General features: G+C 35.4%; 2 protein-coding genes across 2 annotated transcripts; both read left to right on the plus strand.

Moving 5' to 3' along the window:
• Window positions 1-236: 236 nt before the first annotated feature.
• On the plus strand, window positions 237-6528 carry LOC131154032 (uncharacterized). The gene is made up of 6 exons (XM_058106495.1): window positions 237-329; window positions 428-495; window positions 604-701; window positions 2359-2495; window positions 2718-2785; window positions 6284-6528. The coding sequence occupies exons 1-6, from the start codon at window positions 237-239 to the stop codon at window positions 6390-6392; spliced, it is 573 nt and encodes a 190-aa protein (XP_057962478.1). The 3' UTR covers window positions 6393-6528.
• Window positions 6529-7780: 1252 nt separating this feature from the next.
• On the plus strand, window positions 7781-10514 carry LOC131154033 (large ribosomal subunit protein eL18y). The gene is made up of 5 exons (XM_058106497.1): window positions 7781-8201; window positions 8320-8409; window positions 8520-8648; window positions 8888-9070; window positions 10162-10514. The coding sequence occupies exons 1-5, from the start codon at window positions 8199-8201 to the stop codon at window positions 10318-10320; spliced, it is 564 nt and encodes a 187-aa protein (XP_057962480.1). The 5' UTR covers window positions 7781-8198; the 3' UTR covers window positions 10321-10514.
• The last annotated feature ends 694 nt before the right edge of the window (window positions 10515-11208 follow it).

Here is an 11208-nt window from a genome sequence, read left to right on the forward strand (position 1 = left end):
AGGGGAACCATTTTATTTTTTATTGACAACAGATTTCTAGTAGATCTGTTCTACTTGTGGCTTGGTGAGGTAATTTGAGACGTGTCTCTTGAATTTTGCTGATGGGACTTGGGAGCCTGGGAGAAAATGGTTTTGTATCTGCAGTATGGTTTTTGTACACTTGTATTCCTTTTACCTGCTCTCTGCAGATCTCTTATATTAATTCGACTGCATCTATGTAAATTTTGCATATCTAAATGTTTTGCAGATTCTCCTCAGAGGATGTATCTGCTCAAAATCAAGTCAAGGCATCTGTGCAACGCAAAATACGGCTAAGTATTGCAGATGAGGTTTGTTTTAGAGTAGATTTTTAGTTCTTTTATCTTCTGCACCTAAAAAATATATTAATTTATATGCATGTTTGATATGAGTTTCACTTATATTGCAGTACCCTGGACTTGATCCTTTGTTGGATGACTTGCTTCCGAAGAAGTCCCCCCTCATTGTCGCTAAATGGTTGTAATTATTTTAATGGCTTAGATTCTTTTTGATGCATCTGTTTCTACAATTTATTTCTGACATCTCTCTCTCTCTCTCTCTCTCTCTCTCTTCACAATCTCTTAGTCCAAATCATCTGAATTTGGTCATTGTGAACAATGTGCCACTGTTCTTCAACATTCGTGATGGACCTTATATGCCAACATTACGACTTCTTCATCAATGTAAAGTATTCCCCACTGACAATGATGTTTCATCATATTATTGAATCTATTGTGCAAATTGTGTTTTTATGTGATTTGAATGGATTTTCTGCTGTGTCATGCTTTGCTTCTTTTCTGGGATTAGATAGATGAATGTGAAAGTGAATGCAGCAGCAATAGTATCTACTTCTCTAATTGGTTAATTTGTTATGTATTAATTTTGAATTATATAGAAATTTCAGATTTTTTAGATAATGAATTATATTGTATTGTTTTGGCCCACATAAGAATCAGGGTTCAGCCATAATACTCTGAAATTATCCTTAAACAAAGACGATTATTATGTGTTGGGAAGCTTGGATTTTGGATTTGATTTGTGTGGATTTGGACAAAATGCAGTGCAAAATTGTATTGAGTTTTGTTCAAATCCTTACAGATCCAAATCCAAGGTCTGTATGTTTGGTATTGGACAGTTTGTTATCTTTGGACCACTTCTCTTCTTGGAGATCTGATGTTGAGAGCAGGCATTTGGAGGAAAGCACTTGTACCAACTGCCAAAATGTGGAATGAACAAGAATGATGAAACTTTGATGTTGTATGGTGTGATTTGTTAGAAGATTCTTGAGTTTTTGCACTGCCTCCTCTCTTCGAATCAGAAAATAAGCCAATGACAGATTATTTAGGGGTGTTTGTTTGCACTCAATTATCCTTAATAAACCCATCTCTTCATTTTGAACTAATTCAGTGAATTGCAGGCACTTAGTGCACCTCTTAATATCCTTTGAATATATAAGACATCATTCTCTCATTTAACTCTGTTAAAAGAGTGGTTTGCAAATTCAGAACTCGTATCGGCTGGTACTTGCAAGTTTGAAAGATGGATTCTTCAGATAGCATGATGATATATTTATTCTGTGAGATTGTGGAAGTTGGTGATTGAATGATATGAGCTTTGTATATATCTCATGTGCTCATAGTGAAGCAATTCTCTGTTCTATTAGTAGGTTAAAGTGGATATCCTTGGTATCCTTCTAAAGTCCCTTTATTTTGCGTGGCTCAATTGGTGTCAGTAAACTACCTATTCTTGTGCTTCCTTTTTATGTCTGAGATCTGATCTCAGTTTTTGAAGAGATTAATTTGTCTTGGATGTTGCTTTTGTCTGTTTAGATCTAGCAAATGGTTATAGAAACATGGACAACTAAGGGCTTTACTCTTTGGAGAATCTATTTCTGTTATGGTCTGTCCAGAAATAAAGAAATAATATATTTTTGAGTGGGGAGGCCAGGGGAAAATTTATTTAGTAGCCTATTTTTGTGGTGCTCTTTATGCATCTCCCTGTTAGACAAAGCAATCTTAAATTTTCAAATTCTTTGACATTCTTTATGTGATAAATTTGTTCTTGATGGCTGTATAGAGGTGTAAATACAGTTTGTACTTGTATGCATTTGAGTACTGTGGATTAAATGTAACATTTATTAAGAAAAAACCCATCGCAAGCTTTAACCATCAACTTGTAAGATTGATTGAGATTTGAAGCTTTAGTAGGAAGATTGTGCAAAATTTTCATCTTCTATTTTTATTTTGTCTTTTCTTTGGCCTGGTTTTACAGTGACCTAATCCTTCATTTAACCAAAATTTATTATTATTCATGGCTGTCTTGTGTTAATCTGTTTGGCAGATCCCAATATCATGAAAAAACTACAAGTAGACAGGGGTGCAATTAAATTTGTCCTTGCTGGTGCAAACATTATGTGTCCTGGCCTCACATCTCCTGGTGGTGCTTTGGATGATGAAGTGGCTGAGGAAACTCCTGTGGTACAAACTATGCATTTTGTTATTCACCATCGTTAATATTGCTAGAGCAATTCATATCTCATGGCTTTTATTTTAATATAATAGCATGTTTTGGATATTCATTCCTCTTTCCATCCTGTTGTGTTCTTAATTTTTCTGGTCTTCCTATTGTGAAGGGATGGAGTGAAATTTCTAAATAGTTTGATTTATCATGTGCCTGATTTGTAGAGCTGATTATTTTAGGCTATAATGGCTGAAGGAAAGCAACATGCTCTTGCTATTGGCTTTACAAAAATGTCGGCGAAGGACATGTAAGCTATTTGTTTATTGTTATTTTTTAATCTTTTTGGTTTTGTGATATTTGATATTTCTAGTTAATGTTTGGTAGGTTCTATTTTTGTCTTATTTTCTGACACTTCAGGTAGTTGTACTATATATATTATTCTTAATCACTGTTTGTAGAAAAAGGAAGATTGTCCAATCTTTGTAGGCAATTCTGAGCCTAATTATTTTAAATCTTGTAATGTGTACACAGCCAGTTTGTTCAGGGCATATGCTTGTTATTGCAATTATATAATTTGTTTGCCTAATCTCTATGGAGCTTCATAGTAGAGAATTTTAATCAAGCAGCAGTAAGGGTTCAATCAACAGCATCAACCAGTGAAGTGCAACAAAAATTAGTGCTTGTGGCTGTGGGATTAATTTGGGAGAATTGACAAGTGGGCTTGGATTGGATCCCATTAAGGCAAACTCAACCCCTTAAGCTTTACTAGCAAACTAAAATATCATCAGCTTGCCACATTTGATGCATGGCATTCTTTCATCCTTTCTTTCCTTTGAAGTAGGATTTGTCACTTTAATAATCATACATTCCATTTCTAATGGCTAAGATGTGTAATGGCCTTACACTATTGGATATCCTCTCCTCACTTACATCATTTGAGATATCCTCTGTCTCTTTCTCTCTCTCACATCAGGGCTTGTCTGTCTAAGTTTTCTCTCCTTTAGTAAGAGTTGTCAGTTTCCCTTATCTCCCCCTTACTTCACCTTCTTCTCACCTTGCTTCCTTACATCATCTACATGTTCCTCCTCTTCCCTACATCCTGACACCATCTCCCTTGATGCCTTGTAATAGCTGTTTCTTAAGGATTGCCCAATCTTCCTCTTGACCCTTTCTATTTCTCTCCCATTACTTGTATGCTAGGTTGTCTCTCCCATTTCATTAATGAACCCCTATGTACATGATGTAAATGTTAAATTGTGGAAGATAACAATAGGAAGTTTTTTTTACGAGTTGCAAAAAGATTTACTAATATTGTTTTATTTAGGAGTTAAAGACCTCTATTTTTGCCTACTTGTGTTGGAATAGCATTAACAGTGTTTACTCTTTAATGCTTCCCTCTTATGTCCTTGTCACAATCAGCTCTCTCTCTTTTTCTGACAAGAATTCCATTGAAGAGAATATACGGGGGAAACAAAAACTCTAGGAGAGGATAAGACATTGTCCTAATCATCAAAAGAAAAAGAGAACTAGGGAAAATGGGTCCAACAAAGCTTTCCAATCCCACTGAATATCAGGAAACCGCACTCTTTAAAGGCCCCAAAAGCAGAAGCCTGTAAAGATGTGAGAAAAACTATATTATTCCAAAGCAACCAAGCACACCAAGTCACAACATATCTGCACAAAACTTTAGCCTCCTCATCCCCCCAAGAGCCCATAAAAGAAGTAAGAGAAAAGACCTTCTTATATATATATATATATATCTAGGCAAGCCTATTGCTTTTCAAACAATTCAAATTTCCAAAATTCTGTTCCACTGACTCCAAATGACAGAATAATGCAGGAAAAAAATGAGAATAAGATCCACAGCCGTACAACACATCAAATAAATATATGGAGATAATGCCTTTTGGGTGTGTTTGGCTAGGTTAGCTTATTATGTTTGGTGCGACACACCAAAGCACAGAAATCACATCATAACTGCACAAAATTTTAGCCTTCTCATCCGTCCCAAAACCCATCAAAGAAGTAAGCAGAAAACCTTCAAAAGAGTTTAGCAAACCTATTGCTTTTCAAACTATTCAAGATGTCTGTTCTGCCGACTCCAAACAACAGAATGATTCAGGGAAAAGATGAGAATGAGATACACTGATGCCACAATCATCAAATGAATATATAGGGATAATGTATTGGAAAATTTCCATAAGAAGGATCTTCAGCTTATTTTATGAACCATAATCAAGTAAAGATAAGGAAAGTAATTCAAAATATATGTTACGACATGTTGCACCAATACGACCAAACTTCGATGTAATTAGATCATCTTTCCTTATGAATGATCAAGTGTCTATTATGATGAAAACTACTTGATCTTTTCCCCCCTTACTCACTTTTATGTTTGGCTTAGTGGTGTAAATTCTACTAAATTTGGTTGAGTAGTGAGAGGGATCAAGAGCCCTTTATATGGAATTCCATAAGTTACTCAATCCATCAAAGAATCATAAATACATACACATGACCTTTCCCTTCCTCCAAAGTGAATGTACCATTATTAAGTGTGATACTCCTTAATGATACATTAATTAGGGAGATTCATAACTTTGGCCAATGTATCTCCATTCTTCTAATGTTATCTTAGACTTTTCATTAACCATTAAGGATACATGACTTTGGTCATGCACCTATATTCATAAATTAGAACATAATTAACTATTTTATGTAGATACACACATCATGTGATCATGAAGATCATGCACATGCATAAAATTCCTATATTATGCCTTATGGATGCATTTGTTTTTTGGGCGTGGTTAGGCTAGAGTAGGCTAGGAACCCTTGGTCTATTTTTGGTTCAACACATCAAATCACAGAACACACAGCATATGTGTGCCAAATTTTAGCCTCCCTATCCCACCCAAAATCCATAAAGAAGCAAAAAATTTCTAACAGATCTTGGCAAACATTGCTTTTCAAACAATTCAAAAAGCCTGTTCCACTTGCTCCAAATGATAGAATAATGCAGGAAAAATCTCAGAATGAGCTTAATTGATACCACAAACAAGAAGTAGATATATGGAGATAATGCCTCTCGGGTTTGTTTGTTAGGTGGCTTTCCTGGGGTAGGCCATGCTAAGCTCCCTCCTATGTTTGGTGCAATATGGGTGTAGGATAGGACTGAACAAGAGGGAGGGCCTTAGCCAATTTATATGGTACATAATGCTGGCTGGTCCTCCCACACCGGGTACATAATGCTGGCTGGTCCTCCCACACCGGCCAGCAGTGACTAAGCAAAAGGAGGACTGAACTGCTCTTTATTTTTTCCCTTTTTTGTATGTTGTTCATTCCATGGAGGGTAATTTCATATTTTGATTCCTTTATTTGATGACAATTTAAACACTGGATTCGGGGCCTGCTTTTTAGGTTTAAAACCACATTAGTGCAAGGGATGACCTCAAGATCAGTCTGCTGCCTACCTTTTTTGGGTCATGCCCTTTTTGAGGTCAATTTTCAAAGAAATTACTTGAGCATACAATGTTGGCATGTCTGTTCCAGTCTCCTTTCAGACAACTTACACGAGAGACTTTTTGCACTATCGTTGGCTAAAGGGTTTTACTTGCAGTGCTATAATTAACTTCCGTATTACAATCCTTGATGTTAACATGAAGCAACATAACTGGAAGAAGGAAAAGGAAAAAGGGAAAGAAAGAAAAATGGCTGGAGAAATTAGAAGTGATTTGTTCTGTTACGTTTTCTTTCGCTCTTGATTGGCATTTGTAGGAAAGCTGACATAATTTTCTTGTTATTACAGAAGGGCAATCAACAAGGGAATTGGTGTAGATAACATGCATTACCTCAATGATGGTCTTTGGAAGGTATTCATGGTTAAAACTCTCGTCTTCGATTCTGCATTATTGTAATTTTATGTTCCTCAATGACACAAATGTAATATTTCTCGCAAATCACTACGGTAATTCTCTGGGAAAATTACAAGGAAGATAAAGAATTTTTCTCGGCACCAAGCTGAGAAGATTAATAGATGTTGGGATTTTAAATTGTCTTCTTCTTCTTCTTGAAAAATTTTTGGCAGATGGAGAGTCTAGATTGAAGATATGTTAAAGAGCAACTGCAATACTATCAAGACATGTTAGAATTGGATGCTCATGTTTGTTGCTTCATCTCTATGCCATGCTTTCATTCCCTTTGATGAGTAAACTTTTCGTCGGTTGTTTCCTGTCTCTGTACACAGTTGAAACTCAATGTACTTTCATGCATATTTAGGGATTTCAGTTCAATGTAATTTCATGCATAAGGATTGCTTTTGGGGTGCTCTCTCTCTCTCTCTCTCTCTCTCTCTCTCTCTCTCTCTCTCTCTCTCTCTCTCTCTATGTTTAGTTCATGAATGGGAAAAAATCAAACTAAATATTGATCATATAGCTCCAGAAATATTTAGAGCAACAATATTCTACATCTAAAATTCATGTTCTATGTTTCATGTCAAGACAACTTGAAATAATGTGAAGGAAGAAGAATGGAAAAGGAGATAATATTTGTTCATTTTTAGATTTGAATTAAAAATTAGATTAGAGAAGTTATGTAAAAATAATTAAAGGGATATCACATTGAATATTTACATGATAAAAATGTGTGTGTGTGTGTGTGTGTGAGAGAGAGAGAGAGAGAGAGAGAGAGAGAGAGAGAGAGAGAGAGAGAGAGAGAATTTATTCAATGGCAGCATAAAAACAAAATAGGGAAAAAAATTTAATAGTTCCCTTGGCGTTTTGTTTTCCAGCATTTTTTCAAGGAGTCTTTAGGATGAAGAAATAAGGAAAGAAAAAAAAAAAATATATTAGTTAGTAAACATTATTTTTTTCCTCTCCTTTAGGTTAGTCAGTGGAGTATACAAAAATATAACACACAAATACAAGTCTCTCACACCATTAGGGGTTCGGGGAGAAAAGGTTTGCACTTAGAAACTAGTTTTATGACTTGCAACATAAAATTATATTAAGTTTTACACAAATATAAATTAAAATTTGAAAGTCATATTTTCTAATAATCTTAATTTTTAAGAATAATGAATAAATTTTGAGAGATCAATCCATTTATGATTTTTTTTAAAAAAAAAAAAATCAGAAAATGAAGGTAAGATACTATACAATTAGGGCATTCTAACACTATATTTGGTTAGGTTTTTGTTTGTCTAAATTCTATCAACTGTACGATTTTTTTTTATTAAAGTTGTTGCACGTAATTCGAGCCTATAGCATCTTTATGAACCTAAAATATATTTATTACATGTTGGATCGTGATAAGTTCTCCCATCCCATCTCTAATGTTCTTATCATCATAATATCTCTAAGGTAAGGTGATTTTACTATCAAATATATTACTTTCGGTTTAATTCCTAATTAGTGAGTCTTGTGATTTTATTCCATAAACTATTGGACCACAAGGCCCAAGGATAACGTGTCTGAATTTTCTGAATCCGAGCTCACACATCTCCCGGCCCACCAGCATGGGCCAGCGTAACCATAAAATCATGGACTGACGGTCAACTAGTTTCCAACACGTGTGCGCTCCAGGATTAAGGTCCACAGAGCACGATAGACCTCAGCAGTAGAGAACCCAGCAAGCCTCCTAAAAAACCCTAATTCACAGGCTCAAACTTCTTCATCCTTAACCAGTCGCGGCGGGCAGAGCAGACCAGCACAACCTGCGCTTCAATGGTCTCTCTCTCTCTCTCTCTCTCTCTCTCTCTCTCTCTCTCTCTCTCTCTCTTTTGCTCTCTCTCTCTCTCTCTCTCTCTCTCTCTCTCTAAATTTCTGCCACTTCCATGAGTTGCAGGGGATCGATCTAGTCGCTGGAGGCAAAACCAAGAAGACCGGGCGAACAGGCCCCGAATCGAATGATGTTTATCTCAAACTCACTGTCAAGGTTTCTCTCTGTTTCTCCCTCCCAATCTGTATGTGCGTGTGTATGCTTGTTTGTCGCTTTGTGGTTCTATATTTATGGTCTGATTGGGTGATTGCACATTCTATGATCAGCTATATAGGTTTCTTGTCCGGAGAACTGGAAGCAAGTTCAACGCAGTGATATTGAAGCGGTTGTTCATGAGCAAGGCCAACAGGCCTCCGCTTTCTCTCTCTAGGTTGATCCGTTTCATGCGAGGAAAGGTTCGTTTTTCTCTCCTCTCTTTTTGAATCAGAAGTTCAGATTCGTCCAGGCACCCGTTCCTTATTACTGATTCACGCAATTTTGGCCAAATTAACGCCTCGTTAGAAAATTCGCTACTTTTCTTGCTTGTAAGAGCTTAAATCAGTTGAATATTTGCTTTTACGAACAAGATTTGTATCAAATTCTTAATCTTTGTGCTTATGTTCTTATAATGGTGCTTCTTTTTTTGGTATATTAGGAGGATAAGATAGCTGTGGTTGTGGGGACTGTTACGGATGATGTCAGGGCTTACAAGGTTCCAGCTTTGAAGGTGGCAGCTCTGAGGTTTTCAGAGAGGGCAAGGGCGAGGATTGAGAAGGCCTGTGGAGAGTGCTTGACATTCGACCAGCTGGCCCTTAGAGCTCCTCTAGGGCAGAACACGGTATACTGTACTTATATACTATGTTTTTGACAATTATTGCATAAATTTTACATGGTTTGGTTAATCTGGCTTGCTATGTAGTTAGATTTAGTGTTAACTTGCTCGAAGCACCTGGTTAAGTTGTTCTTTTGTGGGTGCGGAAGTTAAACTCTCAATCCATAACCTGTATGATGTGTTAACAAATTTTAATGTGCAAAAAATGAAATTTCTTTTCTTTTCATTTCATTTTTTTAATGGGAGTCAAATTTGTGATTTGGGAAGTACAAATTTTCTTTTAATGCAGTTTAGAGTTTGTCAGTTGAGAGGTAAATGAAAGTCATTCCAGTGATTTTGGTAGATAAGACATTTCATAAGTAGTTTTATAATTAGGACCTCAAAAAAAAAAAAAAAATAGTAATGTAGAACATTTTTTGAATCTAATAGAGCAGAGAATCACTTCACATCTATGCTATATCAAGAAAAATTAGGTATCTCTTCATTTTCTGAAACTGGTAATTTTAGACAGGTTTGCACTTCATAACCACTTCCGTCAGGCCCTGCTGATAGGATTGCACATCCATGTCTCCCTAACCCCAAAAAGTATGCATTCCTCCTGAGAGGAGAAGTAGATCTGCTTTCAAGTATTTATAGTATCAATGAAGTAATGGGGAAAAACTGCACTGCAGTCTTGGCTTTTATGAATTACCTGCTGATAACGATGGTGCCCTTTAGCATAGAAGTAAGCTACTTTAGCTAAATATGGTGGGGAAAAGCTGCTATATTTCAATGTTAGGTCTGAAAGTTCAACACATTGTTATTGAGATAGCATATATGATTGCCTTGTGTGCATTGATAAACAATGTCAAAGGAAGGACTTAATTTTACATCCGAGAGAAGAAGCAATTTTTCTGGAGTGTCTGCAAAAAGGCATCTTATTTTTCAGAGTTCCTCCGAGTAAATTTGCCAGACTCAATCGTTCATACTTTCTAAAATCCTTAATTGTTCAATATACGAGTGTGACAAAGTGACAAGAGAAAACCAGTTCTGTTTCTAGATTATGATATGACTATAATCTTTGATCTTAGTATTGAATTCTTGATTGCATTCCGCAGGTTCTCCTCAGAGGTCCAAAGAATGCTCGTGAAGCGGTGAAACACTTTGGCCCAGCACCTGGTGTGCCACACAGCCACACCAAGCCATATGTGCGGTCCCACGGAAGGAAGTTTGAGAGGGCTAGGGGTAGGAGGAACAGCAGGGGCTTCAGGGTTTGATTTTGGTTATAGTTGGGAGAGAATTCATCATTGCTGCATGTGGTAACTAAAATTTTGCTAAACATGTGAGGATCCCTTGCGCCATTGTTCTTGTTTTATTTATGCTGTTTGGATATTCTTGTATGTGATGGTGGTTCCATTTGATGCCTTCTATGTTTTGAGAGTGGATTCTTATTTGCCTTTTTCTTACAAAATGTTTTTTTTCCATCTTAAAGTTTTGCATTTGATTCCTGATTCTTCATTTTTAATGATCCCTCGTCCCTGATAGTTTTGAATGTGTTAAAAAAAGCGGTCCGTGCTGATCCGATTATAATTTGAAGTATAAATATTTGAAGTTATTTGTATACTTTTTAAAGGGTCACAATAAATTTTAATAATATTGTATGTATGTGGTGAATATGTGAGTTAAAATTACAAGCATTAGATTTTAAATATTTATACAAACTCATTTTATGTTAATATCTTATGTTTGTGGGTCAAACTTTTGATTAATTTATAACTATTTAAAATAAATTTTATTTGCGCAAATTGTGGTTATTTTCAATGAAAAATTTATTGCTTTTAATTTGTGTTTAGTTAATATCAATTAGTTATTTTTTTCTTCTAATTTTAAATAAATTTAATGCTTATTATCTAATCCCATAGTTTCACCTCAGTTATTTATTTTTTCTATTTTTTTTTATCTAAATGATATTAGAAAAATTTACAATACTTTTTGGTGTCAATATAATAAAATTGTATGTATAAAATTTCTTTTCCCTCTTAACAAAAAAATAAATACATTGAAATGTCACTTAATTTATGATGACAATACATTTTTTTTCTTTGTAAACTATCACATTTCTTGTGTGACAATTTCATTCAATAATAAAAATTATAAGAATAAAA

Source organism: Malania oleifera, chromosome 4 (genome assembly GCF_029873635.1).
Source record: "Malania oleifera isolate guangnan ecotype guangnan chromosome 4, ASM2987363v1, whole genome shotgun sequence".
NCBI classification, from domain to species: Eukaryota; Viridiplantae; Streptophyta; class Magnoliopsida; order Santalales; family Ximeniaceae; genus Malania; species Malania oleifera.